Source organism: Gouania willdenowi, chromosome 10 (genome assembly GCF_900634775.1).
Source record: "Gouania willdenowi chromosome 10, fGouWil2.1, whole genome shotgun sequence".
Taxonomy (NCBI): Eukaryota; Metazoa; Chordata; class Actinopteri; order Blenniiformes; family Gobiesocidae; genus Gouania; species Gouania willdenowi.
Genome location: NC_041053.1, coordinates 8058401 through 8079578, shown reverse-complemented (window position 1 = coordinate 8079578; position 21178 = coordinate 8058401). Strand labels below are relative to the sequence as shown.

Below are 21178 nucleotides of genomic sequence, written 5' to 3'. Positions count from 1 at the left end.
CTCTCTCTCTGTCTCTCTCTTTTTACCCCCTGTAGTGCCATCGCGTACCCCAAGGGGGACGCGTACCTCATTTGAGAAACACTACACATTTAAGCTATACATGCGGAATACACTATGAATGGGACTTCAGTTTGTCACTCCAATCGCCAATTTATAATAAACCTTGAAAAAAAAAAAAAAAAAAAAAAAACGTTTTAGTTGGAAGAGGTTTTCATAATACTCGAGGAGGACATGCAAACTTTATAGCAGAATAGTCACTGGCACCACGGGTGTCAGGATGGTTTTGCTCTTAGACAGAATCAAAGAAATTAATTCTTCCTTTTCTTAGACAGCAAAAACAAGAGTCCATATTTATTTTGTAGTATTTGATCATATGCTAAATGAAAAGAGCCTAAAATGTCCTCACTATTTTATTGGGTAGACCTTTGCTTACATCACTGGCATATTAAAAACCAAATGCTTCAAGGACCTAGTGATTAAAATAATTTAAACCTTATTGCTGTACATATACAACATGTATTTATTTATTTATTTTTAAATTTGTTTTAAGCAGCATCTTCTAAATTTGGTGATGACGTCTCATTTAAGGCGACAAAAATGAAAACTTTGCTATAATCTCAGGCTCTGACAAAGGCGTCACGGGCTGCTGTTTGTCTCACAGGGGGTTGTTGAGATTTCCTTGTAACCGGAATTAACTGTGAAGTGCGACCTGGAGGTGTGAACATGGAATTCGAAAGGCCCGGCTCGCTTCAAGTAAGGGCCACTCTCATACTTCGCACCTCGTTTGCAAGTGAATTACTCAACAAATAGGCTACGTGGAAAAAATAGCGTGAAGCGTGGCTGAGAAGCGCTTCATTCCCACACTGACCCTCATGAATATACACTCATTATGCACTTGTTGAAAGTTTAGCATTTATGAAAGCCATACAGTAGCTGTGTGAAACCATACATTAATAAAATAATATATGTTATTTATGTCGTTATTATATGAGTTCAACATGTTACAAAGGCTTCAAAACAACATTGATCATCTGTCCCTTTACGCACAGGCCTTCGCCACCGAGCCCAGGCTTCCGTTTAACGCATGTGCAGCTGATAGGCTGCTGTAGTCATTTATTCATGAGGCGGGACCTGGATAGGTCGTTCGTCAGGCGATGACGCAGCACTAGCAGGGGACAGGGATGGGACAGGGCGACAGCTGGGCCGGACGCAAAGGCCACTAACATTTGGATGCAAATCTACAGGAGCGGAGCAGTCATATGACGTCAGGAAGGCCTTCGTATACTTTCATTCTCTTGTCAACAGATCCACATGATGTGAGACTGCACGGACGGGATCCCGCACAGCAAATCGGGGACTCATTTGGACTACAAACACGAAGGGATTGCTTTTAACAGTTGCAGGGAAACAATGTCGCCTTAGATTAAGACCACACCAACCCACTTTTTAGAAACTTTTTTTTTTTTTTTTTTTTTTAAACAAATCATGTATGTGGGATACTTATTGGATAAAGAGAGTAGCATGTATCACCAAGGGCCAGTAAGAAGATCAAGCCTCAACCTACCTCCACAGAACTTTGTTTCTACACCGCAGTACCCCGAGTTTACAGGATACCATCATGTGCCAAACATGGATACGCACTCACAGTCTACGGGGAGTTGGGGGCCTTCATATGGCGCACCACGGGAGGAGTGGGGTGCCTACAGCCTCGGACCTCCTAATACTATCTCCACACCCATGAACAACTCCCCAGGTTCGGTTCCGTACTGTTCGTCTGATTACAGTCACATGCATCCTCCTGGATCGGCGGTGTTACAACCTCCGCCCGACAACGTCACAGTTGGACAGCTTTCTCCTGAAAGAGAAAGACGCAATTCATATCAGTGGATGAGTAAAACCGCACAGTCTTCTTCTACAGGTGAGTTCACACGTGATGCATTATCATCGCTGGATGAATAAAGATGCGCTAATCAGAGCTGCACGTTTACGCATTCAGGAGGTTTTTACGCACACATCGCTGCTGACATTCTTTAGAATTAATTTTATCAAAATTTGTTAATGTCTTTGTTTTAACGTTTAAACGCATGAAGAAATTAGAACATGTAAGGGACGTTTTACTAAAAGATGGATTGTTTAAAATGTCTTATTTACTGTAATAGAAAAACAAAGACAGCATATTTTGCAAATATCCTTTGGTGGACTGAGGGTCAGCAGGTCAGTCAGTGATTTATTTATGCTGGGAAACGGTTCCTGGCTACTTGTGATGGTAATGCCGCCGTTTTTGGAGAAGGAAACTCAACTTTTCTGTTCCATGCTTCCCGGTTTTGATGGTTATCCGTCATAGTGTCTCCTTTCCTTTCAATACCTCTTCACTTTGATATGCGCCTTCTTCTCTCCATGCATGCTCTCTGAGAGTTACACTGTGGGAAAGAGTGAGTTTGTAGGATTTACAGTAGTTTACTAAAATAGGCCTTTAACGTATAGTTGTAGCGCAGAATCTTAAATAATATAATTTAATATGGGTTTTTCTTTTTCTCTTTTACACATTATACACCAAATAAACAGTGAGGTGTTTGTCTTTTCATTTGGCTGATCAATGGATGATCTTACTGTATTAGTGACCTGTAGCTGTCATCAAGAAAAAGATCAAAAACAGTCTGTTATCTGCGAAAACCGCAGACAAAAACCTAGATCAGTGTTGATAGCGCAGGCCGGTATGCAGACATATGTCTGTGGAAACCTTTTAGTGTCTGTAAAAACCAGGAGCGGCATGGATACATTTTTTTTTTTTTTTTTTTTTTTTTAAGTTAGAAACGTCTTATGCATTAGTTTTGTTTTTCTCTTTCATCCGCAGGGAAAACACGAACAAAGGAGAAATACAGGGTAGTGTATACAGATCACCAGCGGCTGGAGCTGGAGAAGGAGTTTCATTTCAATAGATATATCACAATCAGGAGGAAATCTGAGCTGGCTGTCAACCTGGGTCTGTCGGAAAGACAGGTGAGCGTCTTTCTCCACACTTTCAATGTGACCAATCTGTGAAAGACACCTAAGATATGGACGTAAAAGCATCCGTTTGTTTATATCGACGGTGTTTTCACCGTATAAAATTATTTGAATACAACTATACTATAAAATAATGTTTTTGCAGGAATTGACCATGCACAGCCTATCAGACCTGGTTTATATTGAAACCTGTGAAAGTTTTATTTAGTATTTTCTTGTAAATATATTTTCAAGACAAAGTCGTTTAGGCTACAGGGCCTATAAAACTATTCAGACTATTTTTAAATATCTGATTTAAATAAACTGTTACGCAAATACCTCAATTTACCTTACATTTTGTTATTGCTTTGTATTTTATTGGATGAATAGAAAAATATAGCGAATATCTGATTATATCAGATTTAATAATATCATGAGAACAAATCACCATTCCCATAATCCTGTGAAAGCATGTGTATATTCTTAAATGCATTTATTGCTCTGTCATATTATGCAGGAGAAATAAAAAGACATATGCAAGGCAATATGGCGTCAGTTTTAATTTATTATATTGTAAAAGTAATTTCAAGTGTAGAGTATCTTTATTGATCCCGCAGTGGGGAAATTTACTGACATGACAGCTCAAAGTGCAATTTAAAAAAAAAAAAAAAAAAAGACAACAGAAAACAACACAGAGAACCCCAAAAAAACACCCGAACAATAGTGCAATTAAGATAAAATAAACAATAAAAAAGAACATGTGTATATAAATATGGTGAAATCTCTCTCTCTGCCCTGCAGGTGAAGATCTGGTTTCAGAACCGCAGAGCAAAGGAGAGGAAGATGATAAAGAAGAAAATGGGTCAGTCTGACGGAAGCAGCGGCTCGGTGCACAGCGACCCGGGCTCCGTGAGTCCGCTGCCGGTGCCGCCGGGCTCCCTCAGCCCCACAGACATCCACGGCTCTCTGTACCCTCCTCAGGGAATGAGCACCTTGCCATCTATCGGGAATATACAACAAGTGACAGTGACTCAGTAGAGACCATGGCTGCTCACTCCTGTGGACAGGATCGCGTCCTGACGCACAGTCAGCATGCTTCTTTATGGCAGCACAAACCACTGGAGGCTCTTGAAATATAGTTGTTTTGTTTTTTTTCCTAATAGAATAGTTATAATTACAATGGGTTTACAAAAATAAAAAAATCTATGTGTTTAAAATTTAAAATCTTATAACAGTTTGTGAGTTATAAGATATAATTATCGCTTTTGTTTTGTATGTGATGCAAGAGTGTTTGTGCGTAAAAGGATTCAGGGATGTGCCGGTGAGGCTTTAAACAGACTGTACAGCTCAGTCTCACACGGTGTTTGCAGCGCAACTTATTTTTATTATGAGCTGATCATTATACGGGTATAGTGTGGTCGTTTGATGACAACTTTTATTATGTAAATAAAATGCTCTTTCTGTAATTCTGATATTTTCCCCTCATTTAGGTCTTTCCTTTTCTTTTCGGCAGTAATTGCAAAAAACAACAACAATAACAACAACAAAAAATGCAAAACGTAAGATATATATGATTAAAACAGTATCGAGTTTGTGTCACAATATACGATTTTTGCAAATGGTTGAAATTAATTAATATATTTTTAAAGTTATAAATTTGTATTTAAAATGTTGTGACGTTTTTGTAGTCTAATCTAGTTTTGACCATTTTCACATATTTTTCATTGAAAAATGAAACAAATGTTTAGAAAAAAGAAAGAAAAGGAAAAAAAAATCCTGTCATTTGACTACGAAAGAAATACATTATTATGGAAACCGTGGGTTAGTACACAACCACTTAAATTAAGTGACTTGAGTCGTTGATAGTTGCATATTATCTAAAATGTCATTTTAAAGACAGTCGTTACAAAATTCGCATTGATTAAAAACACAAAAACCGAGCAGTGAACACGGTCAGATCAGGCATTTTCAGTCGCAAAGACACGATGGCTTGTTTACAATGAAATATACATGTGATTAACTGGAGTGACACATTTATTGGCCTGAGGTTAAACTATTTTAGGAAGAGAAGTCGTCCTCATGGCGACCTGTGGCCCTCACAGACTGCTTATTATTACAACCCATGGCTATTCAAATGAAATTATTATAGTGAAAACACTTGATCTCCTATATGTCACAAAAAACAAACGAGAGACAAAAACCACAAAAGGAGTAATGCTCGTTTAATAAAACACATTAAGGCTGATGAGAAAAATTTAATTCCAAATATTCATTAACGTGAGCAGCCGGTTATTAGAGTGATGAACATTTGCATTTTTAAGGGTGTGTGAAATTATTCATGATGTGATACCTTTATTTATTTTTGACCTGAATACCGATATTTAAACTTTTATCACACCACTATCCTTCTGAAGTTTACGGTAAAATTACCAAGTCGACCACGTGGTTAGGCCTTCTACTCTTTAGTTTTAGTAAAAACATTTTTATGCAAAAACATGGATAATAGATAAAATATAACCAACATGTTTATACCGACATTAGACGTGCATGACATGAATGTGGAAAACTTAGGACTTTTGGGACAAATGTGTGCATTTGTTATATAGAGATATATAGGTTTGTGTTTTTATTATTTATTCAAAATAACTTTTCAATCAAAAGAAAAATCACTTCCATCAAAAATAAATATTTTCAATCCAAGAAAAAAGTGTTAAAATTAAAAAAAAAAAAAAATTGAGACCAAAATCCCTGCATTTGAGAACTTTTTTTTTTTTTTGATTGACGTGCTTTTTCTTTTGATTGAAAAGTTTTTTTTTCCATTGAATATTAAACACACAAATCTATCTCCATAATTTGTGCCCATGAAATACATATGCACATAATAAAGAAATTGAACTCAATAGTAACAACAAAGAGGGTGGAGACAAAGCCAAACTGTAAATAAACTGATCACATCATCATAAACAAATATAAATGTGACATAGTAAAATTAAAAACAAAGGACTAAACGGTGTATAATGAATACAAGACAAAAACAAAAATAGATTAAAATATATATAATTACATAACACAACATGGACAAGGAGTTGGAACACATATTTATTGAAAGTCTATTCGTCATAAATAATTTCATCCCTATCTATTACGGAAAGGAAATAATGTAGTTCATCCTTCTTTTGCTCGTTTTTATTGCAAATCTTCTACGTTGACACGAGCCAAGCTACGTGAGCGCGCTTCAAAAAAAAAAAAAAAAAAAAAGAGCGCGCACCCACCGGAAGCAAGCGTCATGAGCGTCTTACTCCCCAACATGGCGGACTTTGATACCATTTATGAGTTAGAAGACGAAGAGGATGAGCACGTAGTGAGCGACGAGCACTTGCCCAGACACTGTCCGGAGCCCGTTATCCTGCGAGGGGCCGGACACATCACAGTGTAAGCAGAGCCGTGTCTGTAGCCGCTGTCTGTCGCTATCTGTATGTGTGTGTAGCTGCTGCTGCTAGCCCGTGAGCTAACGCACATCACAACAGTAGATGAGCTGCACGCTCTCACTTTTACTGTTTTTCTAAAGCAGTGGTGTTCAAACACGGTCCAGGTGGGCCGGTGGTCCACCAGGTTTTAACGTGTCCCCGTTCAACTGCTAGCGGCTCGTTAACACACTTTCTTCAGGAGTTGTGGACTTTTGGAGCAGGGACACATTAAGATCATGGTGGACTACCGGCCCTCCAGGACCGCGTTTGGACACCCCAATCTAAAGGGTACCCGTCTCCATGCCAACCACTAAAGTCATTGGTGTTTGTGTTTGCTAGCATAGATAAAATACATTCTTGGTTAGATATGCATTTATTTGGAATCACACCTTCATACTCACATCTATCTGGCGTTATCCACCAACCAAATTTAGTTTTTATAAAAATATCTGTTAAAAACGATTTTGGAAAATAATCTAATTTCGAATTTTTTTTCCCTTGATATTGCGATGGCAATTTAATTTGCAATCATTTTTTCAAGTTTCTCTTCTCATGTATTTTTCAACAAACATAATAAATAAATCAATGTAATGTGGTCTTATAAACAATATCAGATGCATTATACATTAAAGTGTCTGGAGGTATGCTAAACGTAGCCATAGCCCCCGGAACTATAGATACATTTCCAGAATTTTTCTACATAAGCGCAAAGTGCCTGTGTCACTACCATGCCAGGATAGTCAAGACGAGTGGTCTCAGACGCCACACTCACCGCTAACGTGGGTTGTAATCCCATATTTGACTTTTTTTTTTCCATCCATCCATCCATTCATCCATCTTCTCCCGCTTAGCCGTTTCCGGGTCGCGGGGGCAGCATCCCCAGCAGAGAGGCCCAGACTTCCCTCTCCCCGGCCACTTCCTCCAGCTCTTCCGGGGGGACCCCGAGACGTTCCCAGGCCAGCCGAGTGACATAGTCTCTCCAGTGTGTCCTGGGTCTTCCCCGGGGCCTCCTTCCGGAGGGACGTGCCCTGAACGCCTCACTAGGCGTTCAGGGGGCATCCTAATTAGGTGCCCGAGCCACCTCATCTGGCTCTTCTCGATGCGGAGGAGCAGCGACTCTACTTTGAGCCCCTCCCGAATGACTGAGCTTCTCACCCTATCTCTAAGGGAGAGCCCAGCCACCCTACGGAGGAAACTCATTTCGGCCGCTTGTACCCGTGATCTTGTTCTTTCGGTCATGACCCAAAGTTCATGACCATAGGTGAGGGTTGGAACGTAGACCGACCTGTAAATCGAGAGCTTTGCTTTTTGGCTCAGCTCCCTTTTCACAATGACGGACTGGTGCAGACTCTGCATCACTGCAGACGCCGCACCAATCCGCCTGTCGATCGTCGCTCCATCCTTCCCTCACTCGTGAACAAGACCCCGAGGTACTTGAACTCCTCCACCTGGGGCAGAACCTCATCTCCAACCCGGAGAAGGCACTCCACCTTTTTCCGGTCGAGAACCATGGACTCGGATTTGGAGGTGCTGATTCTCATTCCGGCCGCTTCACACTCGGCTGCGAACCGATCCAGTGAGAGTTGAAGTTCACGGTATGTTGGAGCCAGCAGGACTACATCATCTGCAAAAAGCAGTGATGCAATACTGAGGCCCCCGAACCGGACCCCCTCAACGCCCTGACTGCGCCTAGAAATTCTGTCCATAAAAGTTATGAACAGAATCGGTGACAAAGGGCAGCCCTGGCGGAGTCCAACCCTCACCGGAAACGATATTGACTTACTGCCGGCAATGCGGACCAGACTCCGGTCATACAGGGAACGAACAGCTCCTATCAGGAGTTTCGATACCCCATATTCCCGGAGGACCCCCCACAGGAATCCCCGAGGGACACGGTCAAATGCCTTTTCCAGGTCCACAAAACACATGTGGACTGGTTGGGCAAATTCCCATGACCCCTCAAGGACCCTGCTGAGGGTATAGAGCTGGTCCACAGTTCCACGGCCAGGACGAAAACCACATTGCTCCTCCTGAATCCGAGGTTCAACTATCCGGTGGACCCTCCTCTCCAGTACCCCTGAATAGACCTTACCGGGGAGGCTGAGGAGTGTGATCCCTCTATAATTGGAACACACCCTCCGGTTCCCCTTCTTAAAAAGGGGGACCACCACCCCGGTCTGCCAATCCAGAGGCACTGCCCCCGATGTCCACGCGATGTTGCAGAGTCGTGTCAGCCATGACAGCCCCACAACATCCAGGGCCTTGAGGAACTCTGGGCGGATCTCATCCACCCCCGGAGCCCTGCCACCGAGGAGCTTTTTAACCACCTCGGCAACTTCAGCCCCAGAGATAGGAGATCCCACTCTCGGGTCCCTGGGCCCTGCTTCCTGATTGGAAGGCGTGTCGGTGGGATTGAGGAGGTCTTCGAAGTATTCCCCCCACCGATCCACAACGTCTCGAGTCGAGGTCAGCAGCGCACCATCCGCACCATACATAGTGTTGACGGTGCACTGCTTCCCCCTCCTGAGACGCCGGATAGTGGTCCAGAATCTCTTCGAAGCCGAATTTTTTTTTTCATTTTAACATATTTAACATGGCAAATTCCACCTTTAAAAATACATTTCTGACAAAAATAAACATTTTAGGGTTAGGGATAGAGTTGGGGGAAGGGTTGGGGCTAAAATAAATGGGTTAGCGGATTAGCCAAAAATAAATTAGACCTAAAATACAAATGATGGAACTTTTAAGTCACGTGGTGAACTTGTCACATGACCTAAACTGACCAATGAGGGGCGCAGCGTATCCATAGTGTGGCAGTCTACGGTTACATTTAACGTACCCGTAGCCATGGCCATTATACATAAATTGTTCTTTCTTATACGCTAGGCTTATGTTAAGATAAAGGAAAATGCAGGGTACCCGAGGCGGCGTGGGACAGGGTGACAGCCAGTGCAGGACCGCTGCACCTGTTGGTGCAGAGTGCAATTGCAATTTATCATTTAGTCATAATATAAATTTAGATTTATTTTTTTTGAAAAATATAAATTGTATATTATATATTTACATTATATATTGTTTTTTTTTTTTTTTTTTTTACAAGCTGTCCGCGACCCACCAGTTGAGAATCACTGTCTTAATTTAGGCTGTACTTTAGATTCCTACATGTCACAGATGCTTGCTGAATGTTCAATTGAACTATTTTAATACCTGTTATTCTGTTAACCACATGGTCATCTTTGTGCTTTGATCATCTCTAAATGGCCTGCAGTTTTCCTAAACTTTATATTTTGAAAATTCATGTAAAGTTGCAAGACCAAAAATCTAATTGTTAACAAATAAAAGTAATTAAGTAATTTTAAGGTGAAGTATAAAAAATAAAGAGAACAAGTTTGAGTGTGACATATTCAGAACTTAAGAAATGAAGAATACCAACAAAACTGTCAAAACTGTACTCATGGTTCTCGTCCGTGCTGTCGACCAATGGGGTCGCACGTCCGCACTGGCGGCCATCTTGTCCCGGTCAGCTTGCTCACCCATAATATATTATAGTAGTGGTGCATGTGCTTTTTATATAACAATAACTTGCTCAATTTTCTACCTTTTTTCTAATGGTTTAGTTTGTTATGAAGGTCAGAAATGTCGTTATAACCCTGCACTTATGGATAATTATATTACACTACCGGTCAATAGTTTTGGATGACCTACTTATTTACTCATTGGACTTCAGATAGGTGCAATGAATACACACACACACTAAAACATAGATACATTACCCTTTACATATATACATCAAGAAATGTTGCTCGTGTAAATCCCTCTACAGACTACTGTGGAGGTATACACATGGAGGACAGAGATAAGAAATGACCCAAAAAAACATAGTGAAATCAATAATAATATTTATTACATGATAAGGATTAACAATAACTAAAGAAGAATATAAAGTAATGGAAGTGTTGTGTAAATCAGTAAGTATAAGGGAACCACAAGTGTGGTGCAAAGATCAATCCTGGAAAACCAAAAAAAAGGGGAGGGGCTTCTCTGTTGCCAGTGGTGTTCATACAATGGATGATATTGTGGCGATCAGTTACGTTCATAATTCACCCAGTGACTGTGAAGTGGTGGGGAATATTAATTATTGTGTTGAGAAGGTGGTGTTTCCGGTCGGATGTATTTTGGTGTGACTCTGTGTGTGCACTGTGATGTTAGAGCGCTATAGAGAAGTGTGGTGAATGCAGAATAAAGTTTAGAGTTCCTTGCTGAACACGCCGCATCCGACTCCCGTTCATCAGCTCTACATTCTCGCGAGAGAGTGGCTTGGCTTTATTCGTGCCTCAGCGCCGTTTCTCCTACCAGGACACCAACTATAGGTGCTCTATACCAGCAGAAGAGCGTCTGTCTATCTGTCTCCGGTTAGTGTTTTTTTTTTTTCTTCATTATTCGGAATTTGTCACGGTTGGGTAAGGCTCCTGATTGGTCGACATGCCGCAATATGCCGTAAAAGTTCAACAATCCCAACTCTAGCGTCCGCTGCGTTGGAGGCGCCCCAAAGGCTTGAAATCTTAAAAAGCTTCAAAACGCGGGACCTCTTGATGTTCCTAGAAGCGCGTCCACCATGTATTGTGTATGCCATTAGGACAATATCACACATTTACATTACAGCGTAAAACAGGTGACTGAATTAGAGGTCTACTGATACAACTTTTTCACTTCGGACCAGGGCTAGGCGATATGAACCAAAACACATATCTCAATATTTTTGTTAAATGGTTATATATGATATAAATCTCCATATCTTTAACTCAGTCTTACTAGAAAGGCAATTCTGAGTTAAATTTCCCACGACACATTTATTAGCAAACAGCCACACAATATTGGCCTGTTTTCCTCTAAGGGACAGCACGTGGGAGTGAGTTCCGTAGTTAGGGTAAGGTCTGGGTTAGGAGTGACGCACTCAGAAATCAATCTGAGCTTTTCATGCTGTTCTGAGAAAGCAGCAACTCCTAAAACATGTATTTTAATACAAAAGAAGCTATAAAATATTTATCTCTGAAAAGTTAACACTGACTGTACTCCATGAATAATATTAAATACTTGTATATAATGGTAATAATACATTTTATTTAAAAGCGCTTTTCAAAACACTCAGACACTTTACAAGTTAAAACAACAACAATAGCAAAAACAGTGATTAAAACAAAGAAATATAAATCAGAAAAAAAAGTAAAAAATAAGGCAGGAAACGGGTATGATGTCATTTGTATAAAGACAAATTAAAAAGTTATAGCTATATCACGATATAGGCGATATTTTCATTTTCTATATCGCCAAAATGATATACAGTATCTTGAATCGTGATATATTGCCTAGCCCTACTTTGGACACAGTATCCGCAACTTTTACCATTGGCCGATAGTGGTCGATTGGCCGGTAGGGGTTGGTAATCGGTCCATTTTCCCGATTTAATTTAATTACAAAACGATTCTCGATTATTAACAGTTATCGATTTGATTTTCAATTATTGCTGATTATTGATCATCACTTCAACATCAGTCAGCTGCTTGATTTATCTCTTTAAAGCTGACATCCGGAGTTTCTGAGAAATCTGTCATTCTTTTAAAATGTGAAAAATTACCTAACGAGTCTTTTACTATGGTCTACTGCCGGTGGCCATTCATATACATTAATGTATATAAGTCCCGCCTTCGTCCTATAGACCCCTATACAAATGTAAAAAAGTGTCGTGATCGCCCAGCCAATAGGTGTTGACTTTCTGCAGCGGATACTGTCAAAGTGAATACGGAACTGTGCACGGAAACAAGGCGGCTCATCACAACAGCAAACAGGTAACAATGATTTTGGCTCTTACCTCAGAAATATCTATCGCCAAAAGAATAACGATGACCCATAAACCTATATCAATGCAACCCGATGTGACCTTGTTATGTTTCGCGATGCGTGTGCAGAAAAGTAGAGGCGTGGCTCCTGGTATATTGGCAGGGGCGGGACATCAAGACGTTTCTCATAAGCTCTGGAGATCATCTTTAAGTAACACCTCACAGTACCTTAAAAACTGTATAGTGTAATTGAAATTTGGACACTCAAAGACGCTTTGCATGGGGAATAAAACAAAAAAGGGGTTGTTGCAGGATCTCGGTGAGGTATGGCAGGGTTAAGTTATGGAGGGACATGTAGGTGAGAAAGAAAGAGGAGCTTGTATTGAATGGGGAGCTGTTGGAGGATGGGGGTGATGTGTTCTCTGGAGCGGGTGTGATGTATTGTATTTATTATTTTATTTTACGGACTTGATTTTAGTAAAAGGAATACTGTGATTGGTTTAAACCTCATTACCTCCACAACCTGCAGGTTCGCTCCAGCTTTTAAAATTTACTTAATTACACTAGGGCTACACAATTACTCAAATTTTAATAGTGATCACGATTTTGGTTGCCATGATTAAATTAACCTGATCGTATATTTACAATTTGATATGGCCTCTGCACTGTAATAGTGTAGTTAATTTTGTCAGCTTTTGGTACATTTTAAATTCTTGGGAACATTATACAGTATAATTCTTATTTAAAGCTTTATTTTGCACTGTGACCTGTACACATATTGTTTGTTTAAAAGTAGTGTTATAAAAACAGATTTTTTTCCCCCTCTAACATGATAAATAATTATTATAATCGTGGTTACAATATTGATCAAAATGATTGGGATTATCATTTTGGCCATTATCGTGCAGTCTAATTTACACTCTGTTTACTACTACTACTTTGTTCAAGGCTCAAAACATAAGTTTGTGATATTTATTTTATTAATGATTTCAATGATATTTTAACAATAACTACAGAAATATATTTGTTAAGCTTTATACTGATCTAATCAGCTATATCGGATCTGCCGATATTTTGCATTTTATGCAATTAGTGTGATCGGCTGTAACGTCTTAATTCACCGATCCGATCAATGACGTCATTGTTGTGATGAAACTTTCTGTAGATGCTGCCATTGCATTTTTTTATCCTCTCATTTACACCGAAGAGTACGTGACACGGCTTTTTTTCACTCACAAAGGTGAAAACCTAAGAGCAAACGGCTAAAAGCTGAGCACCGTGTACGTGCATGAGTCCTAAAGCAGAGCGAGGCCTCCCGTTTACTTTCACTTTCATACTCAGACTTCTGTCTGTTTCAGAGTGATGGTGGACACAGAAGCGTATGTGTGTGCGCGCCACCCCCGCTGTGCACCTGTGAATATGAACTATAAGCAACAGCAGGTTTTGCGATGGCATAGTCAGTAAAAATATATCTTTGTTCCTAATGCTAATGCTAATGCTGATGGAGGCTTGACATAGTTCCATTGTGGTCTGCCTCTGCAGCTTCATCTCCAAATATCTTGTAGTTGCTTCACATCAGTCATTGAGTATGATATGGACATTTATTTTGCCAATTACTAAAAACAGCATACAGCTTATAATGGACCTGTGGTCACACACGCTCTCTCACTCCGCACACTGGTCGAGTGATTAGGGCATTAATTCGCAGGGCCACACACACGTACACACACACGAACACACAAACAACAAATGTTATGGAAATAGTTCAACTCTTCCACTCCCTACCATTTGATTTTCCATAAATCTGTATCAGGTAGTACCGAAGGAATTCCGTCGTTACCTAAAAAACCAACCTGAATTCATATGATCGGTGATCAGCCCAAAAATCCTGATGGTGTAAAGTCTAATATTTGTTGTTTTAATTCCTGTCACACTACAACTGGGACCGTTCACTGGTGGAAGGATTTAAGCAGGTGCGCTAAAAAAGCAGTCCAAAATATGTGCTTCAAAATAGGAAAATAATAGTCAACTAATCGAAAGAAAATTGATTAATCAGTCGACTACAAAAAAATGGTTATTTGCAGCTCTATTAAGATCATGATCCAGAGATGAACAGAAATGATGCAGGTCTGTCAGTTTCAATGGCCTTTCTTTCCCCAGTAGATCCACTAAAACATGCATTTACTCTCCAGATAGTTGCATTAAGACCTTCTGTATCATGTTTTCTGTATTTCATTTTTTAACCAAACTTCATTATTTTTTTTTTAGGTTTGGGCTGAGCAATCGATTCGACACAGAATTTCCATCTGTTCTCACGGGAAAGGTACAGTTACTTTCCAGTGGTCTCGCACTTCAGTCTTATATGCTGCTCTCTGTTCAAATCCAAGTGGGAAGAATTAAGCTATTAAAGCGGCAGTGATTCCTTTGTCCTTTTTGGCTTTAACGGCCCCAACTTCCCTAAACCAGCCCATTCAATGTTCCCTGGGCGCTTTGGATCTGATGGAGATGCATTATAAGTAAGACAGCACACAGCAGAGAAAAGAGCCTGAATGTGCTGCTGCCCAGCTCTGTAAATGAATAAGCCGTCTATGGGCTGGGGTGGTGGGGAGTGGGACCCCAGTGTTGTGGATGATCCAGCTCCAGGTGACGAAATAATGAAATGAGACTCGGCCGTAGACAAGAAAAGAAAGCTTCCTGGGTCGGACGCAGAAACACAAAAAGGCTGCAGGGGTAAGAGCAGGCCGAGGGAAGTGTGGGGCAATAAAAGTACCTCTAGTATTGTGACCCACAGTGACATGTGATGGATGAGGTCACAATTATGATGATTGAAGGGTGCAGATCAGGCCCTGCTGGGCTTTATTCTGAGGTCTTTGGCTGTTTGCAAAGGGACTTTTGCATCCTGTCATAAAAGATTACGACCCCTGTTTTATGGTGTACAGACTCGCCGAGGAATGAGCATCCATTCAAGTTGTTTGGTCGACGCTGCCACAGGCGCTGAGCTTATCTCTCCTCTGAGTCCCCCCCCTTGCCTTGAACAGTCTGAAACTGGGTTACCAAGTTGGGAGGCATAGTATTCAGCAGGCTCATCCTAGGACATCTGCAAACATCTACCTGTTGGTTCTCTGAGGCGCTTTGATCTTTACGTTCATGTTTCTTTGGAGCAATTAGGATTCTTTTCAAGTCACAACCACCAAATAATCTCTGAAATATTTTGTGCTCACTTCCAAACATCATTTCTCATTATATTCCAAGGACAGAAGTTGGCTTTTTTCCCCTGTATTTTTTTGTACCTTCCATTTTGTAGGTAGCGCCAGAGGAGTTTAAAACCAGCATCAGCAGGGTGAACGCATGTCTGAAGAAGAACCTGCCTGTGAATGTGAAGTGGTTGCTGTGCGGCTGCCTGTGCTGCTGCTGCACCGTGGGCTGCAGCCTCTGGCCTGTTATCTGCCTCAACAAGAGAGTAAGTCTGTCATTACTCAGGGACTGTCGGAGCAATTCAGCTACACTCATCTGACTGCACTGTTGGCGTCAATTATAATTGTAATTGTGCAACTGATAATTAATTACAAATATGGCGTAATTGTAATTATCCCTCGCCACAAAGCGGAAGGGGGATATAGGTTTGAACTCCATGCATCTGTCCATTCAGTTAAAGGGGTTTTTGTTTAAGATATGATAACCAAATTTGGTGTGTGGCTTCAGGGTCTCAATTCCTTGATGGAGTTTGAAAATAAGAAGCACGCAATTATTTTTTTATTGCCCTTAATCCGTTTTTTTACTCTGTTCGAGGTAACTTCAAAGGGGACAGCTTTTCTTACAAACCATTTAAGATATTAATTTTATATTCTGATCTGATAATATTTTCTTATCTATAGTATAGTTCTTAGATTTAGGACATTTAGGAAAAGGTTGTGAGTTATAATGACAACCAATCTGGTGGGGGATGTTGATGACTATGGCTTCTTTTTGTAATTGTAATTTTAAAAATCTATTGCTGTCATAATTGTAATTAAATTGTAATGAGTTTAGATAATTGACTGTAATCGTAATTGCCGTGAAAATTCTATAAAAAACTCTAATTATGAATATAATTATAATTGAATGCAATATCACATCAAGCTTTCCCACATTTTACCAATTAAGAAATTGAAATCGTGGGGTATACCGACACAAAAAATGTTTAGGAACCCAAAACAAAAATATTAAAACCTATATTTTCATTGATTAGGAAGCCTAACAAGGTAACCAATAGATGGGAAATAAATCAGATGATAGATTTTTGTTTTTAATGTATTTTACAGCTGATGTAGGACCTGTTATCATAAGAGATGCTAACACAAAGAGGAAGGTTAAGTTTTATTAGGTTATTTATTTCATTCTCAGTAATTGTGACTAATTGTTATTGAACTTTAGAAATTGCGAATGTAATTGTAATTGACTTTCTGAAAATACAAAATACATATGTAATTTAATTGTAATTGGCAAAAATGCTGGTCACTGTAATCGTTATTGAGTTGCAATTGAACATGGATAGTTGAAATTGTAATTGTGTAACTGAATAATGTAATTGACCCCAAAACTGCCTGAGTGTGAAGGATAATAACAGCTTAAAGGTGGTGTTACCATTCAGGGTTACTGGCAAGAACGTGGAGATTACAAGCTGCTTAATTGGGAGTTCAGTCCATAAATCCAGCACTGATGCCTGTTAAATAACCTCAGTATATTCCACTGTTTTAATTTGAGCTGGGCGATATATCGAGATTTACGGTTTCCATTTTGGTGATATAAAAAAATACAATATATATATATGGCTTATTTTGTATTAAAATACTTGTTTTAGGAGTTTCTGCTTTCACTAAATTGATCTAGATTTATGTCGTACATCGTCATTTTGAGAAAAAATATTGAGAAATGAGTTTTGGTCCATATCGTCCAGCCCTAGTTTCAAGTATTGTTCATGTGTTTTTTTTCCATAGACGAGACGCTCCATCCAGAAGTTGTTAGAGTGGGAGAATAATCGATTGTATCACAAGGTAAAAGCCACACCAGTGTGTATGTATGTATCTGTGTCAAAGTCTAGTCTGACATGATGGGTAACACTTAAAAAACAATGCAAGTCAGAGCTGGTGCACATGGTCCCAGATTAACATGAGGTCAGCAGAAAAAAAAGGAGCTGCTTTATTTTTGTTTTGTCTCACAGCAACAAATTACTGCTAGTCGCTCTGCACACGCATAAAGGAAACACTTCAGGGTGTCTGGCCATAGTTTGACCCTAGACAGTCCAGACAGTCCTGTACACACACACACACACACACACACACACACACACACACACACACACACACACACACACACACACAGATTAGCATTTGTGTGCGCGTTTCATTGTGTGTTTGAGGGGCGGAGAGGAAGAGGTTCACTTATTGTGTCGGGTGTTTCTCCACAGCTGGGGCTGCACTGGAAACTCAGCAAAAGAAAATGTGAAAGCAGTAACATGATGGAATACGTAAGTTTGGCTCTCATTTTAACGTCTGCTCATTACCTGATCCTAACTAGCTGGTTATTAGACTATGCAGTGTCTTCCTTTGACTTAAAAAACACACTTAAAAACACATCATTCACAATATTTTCCTTACAACATGACCAAAACACTATATGGTCTCAATTTGTAACTTATTACTTTAAATCTGGGGTGCCCAATTATTTTCATGGAAGGGCCAAAACTAAACTAAACTACACTAACTAACACTTTTCTTTATTGTGTTTCTTGGCATAAAATGATCAAACATCTGAATGTCTTCAAAGACATTTAGTGTAATATAAGTTCAATAAATTGGGACACAACATACCCTGTCTATACAATCAAAACACTATATTTTAATACTTTAAAAGTCAAGAAAAATAATGTAGTTTGACATTAGCTTTAGATTTACCCACTGCTGGATCAATAAAGATACTCTACGCTCTAGCTTTAGATTTATTTCTCATAAATCACTGTACTGTATTACACACATTAAGTTTAAAATAGAGAGTATATAGAGTACTATGTAGAGTACTATAGAGAGCAAAACATGGCCCAAAAAAAACCCCAAAAAACATTTTAAAATATGGGCAACGGGCCAAAACCAATCGCAAATTGGACAGCCCTGTTCTAAATGAATCCTGTTGTTCTGGTACTTGTGGTATTTTAAAGGTTTTGGAATAAAGCTAAACAGAAAATAAGAGTTTTGTGCACTGGATATAACATGTTTTTCTTTACATGTATCTAAAGTGTCTAAACACATTTTTAGTAGTTATAACATCAACTCCATTAATCACATAAACACTACTGTACATTGGTTTTCCCCACTTGACTTTTCTAGTGTTCATATTTAGTCAGGTTTTGAATGAAGTCACTAAAACCTTCTTAGGTTTATGTTTAAAGACAATTGTCAAACCGCAGTTAAATGATTTTAAGCATGACATTACCTGTTTTTTTCTCCAGGTTGGGTATATTGAGGCGCTTGCTTTAATGTGAAATGCAAAATAATGAGTTTGCTGGTAGCGGTGCAGTGATGTCTACCAGTACCTTCTCCAGGAAGCAAAACCACAACTTTTACATTATCAGTTTCTACCTTTGCATCTTGAAATTAGACTAAGAAGACATAAAGGTTTTATACAGTTAGTTTCCCCAGTGCGTGGACATTATAATTGCATAATTGGGGTATCTAGGATTATACTGACAGAAAAAAGGCTCAGACGTCCACACCAAAAATATTAATACCAATATTTTTCATTGATTAGGAAGCCTAACAAAGTAACCAATAGATATGAAACTAATTAGATTTTTTTGTGTATTTTACAGCTGATTTAAGAAAAACTGACTTGTTATCATTAGAGATGCTAACAGAAAGCTAACACAAGAGGAAAGTTACGTTTATCTATTAAAGGCTGAGTAAATGTCATTAATTGAACTTTAGTAATTGAGAATGTAATTGTAATTGACTTTCAGGGGGTGAAATAATAATCACAATTTAATTGTAATTGGTAAAAAGTCCTGTCACTGTACTCATAATTGAGTTGTAATTGAACATGAATGTAATTGACCCCAGCCCTGGTGGACACTGATCTTGTTTATTCTGTCTCTGCAGGTGATTCTTATAGAATTCTTACGTAAATATCCTATTTTCCGGCCCGACTGAGGAGCACGTGAGCAGACTGGACGTGTGGCCCTTGAGTCTGATCTTTAGTGCCTTGTATATAATAACACAGTATGTTGGAAGAAGGTTCTGCAGCACCTGTACGTGTCCCAGTACCTTTGACGTTAGACTTTGAACACTGTCACTTTGCTTTAGAGCAGATTTTGCACATTTCTCCCAAACAGAACTAGTGGTGTCCTCCGTTTGTTACGCCTATGTTTTTGTATCGTTACACGTTGGAAAAACCCTCAAAGTGCATTTTCCCCAAAGAACAACCAACCTGTATGCAGTTCGCTGTGTCAGTAACTCCTCCCCCCTCTCTTGCTGTCCTTGCCTTATGTATGTATGTTTTTCAAAGACAAAATGTCATGTTGGAGATGAGGAGGAGGAGGAGGAAGGCTTTTGGGTAATTCAGCAACTTTGTTCATTGCTGTTTGTTCTGCGTCCTCACCCCGTGTTCCTTCACTTATTTCCTCTTTCCCCTGAGAAACATGCTGATAGAAGAACTTGACGTGTAAATAAGGTGTCAGAATGAGCTGTACAGTCCTATACCATTGTTTACATAGATTTACTTAGTTGTTTTTTGCCAACTTATTGCTGGAAGCATAGTTTTTTACTAATGAAAGATGTTTATGTACCTTTGTAGTTTGTATGGATCTGATGACATTGTAAGCCATATTGTCAAAATGTACCTGATGCCAGAGTTAGAACTGAAAATTGCACTTGAGCCCTGAAACGGCGTAATACGGGACACTTCCTGAATATCCATGCAGCGACAGCAGCGTGACTGTGGGTCTGTTGCCAATGAGGATGACGCTCAGCAACTTATCTTTTAAAGCTGTAGACGAATTATAATTTGAACTCAGCACTTCCTCATTTTCCCTCAGATTATATTTCCTCATTGCTGTTTTTATTTTATTATTTTGTGTAATCCATTCCACCATGCTGTGTTTGGAGATCTAGTATATTCCTGATGTATTAGGAAGCCCACGTATCTGATGGTCCTGATGACTTGAACAGATGGTCTCTTTGTTTCAGTGTCTCTGCTCACCGTTTTGTGGCATCGTATTCGAGTGCCTCTGGAGTAGTTTGAGAACCACAGAGAAGTACAGGTCAAGCTCTCCTGTACCACAGAGACTTTCAATACTCCCAGTATTTACCCTGTTACAATTCTTGTAAATGTCCCACATGAAGACCCAAATCCCCTCAGAGAGGGAGAATTAAACTGATGATTTTGACTAAGCTATGGCTTTTTTTTTTCCCTGAAATGCAATGTCACACATGACAAATGGCTTGTCATCCCAGTGAAAACTGATTACCAGTGACCCTCCGCTGTGTCATGTTTAACAAGGTGTTGAATTGTTAACTTTAACAAGACGGCCTACAATTAGTCAACACATTTGTAAAACTGAGTGCTTGTTACAATAACCTGCTGCTCTTTCTTAATGCTACGCACCATAGTTAGCACAGTAACGATTGTGTTCTTACCACCGAGGGCTGGCCTTTTTATGGCCCTTTGTTTGATTGTTTTTACAGCCAGTCTGTCCTTGGTAAAAAAAAAAAAGGAAAATGTCTGACGGGGAGGGAGTTTTATTTGAAGTAAGACATTTAAAGCACATTAACCCTTAAAAACATGTATTTTATGAAAACACCCTAAAGCAGGGCTGTCAGACTAATTTTAGTTTAGCAGACAAATATGGACATTCTCAAG

At 39.5% G+C, this 21178-nt stretch overlaps 2 protein-coding genes across 2 annotated transcripts; both read left to right on the top strand.

The window, feature by feature from the left end:
* Positions 1-1485: 1485 nt before the first annotated feature.
* On the top strand, positions 1486-4035 carry cdx4 (caudal type homeobox 4). Its single transcript, XM_028460211.1, has 3 exons — positions 1486-1918; positions 2855-3000; positions 3787-4035. The coding sequence occupies exons 1-3, from the start codon at positions 1486-1488 to the stop codon at positions 4021-4023; spliced, it is 816 nt and encodes a 271-aa protein (XP_028316012.1). The 3' UTR covers positions 4024-4035.
* A 2225-nt stretch (positions 4036-6260) lies between these two features.
* Positions 6261-20709, top strand: chic1 (cysteine-rich hydrophobic domain 1). The gene is made up of 6 exons (XM_028459986.1): positions 6261-6417; positions 14558-14612; positions 15594-15749; positions 17266-17322; positions 17736-17795; positions 19420-20709. Exons 1-6 carry the CDS (start codon positions 6272-6274, stop codon positions 19468-19470), a joined length of 525 nt encoding a protein of 174 aa, XP_028315787.1. The 5' UTR covers positions 6261-6271; the 3' UTR covers positions 19471-20709.
* Positions 20710-21178: the final 469 nt, after the last annotated feature.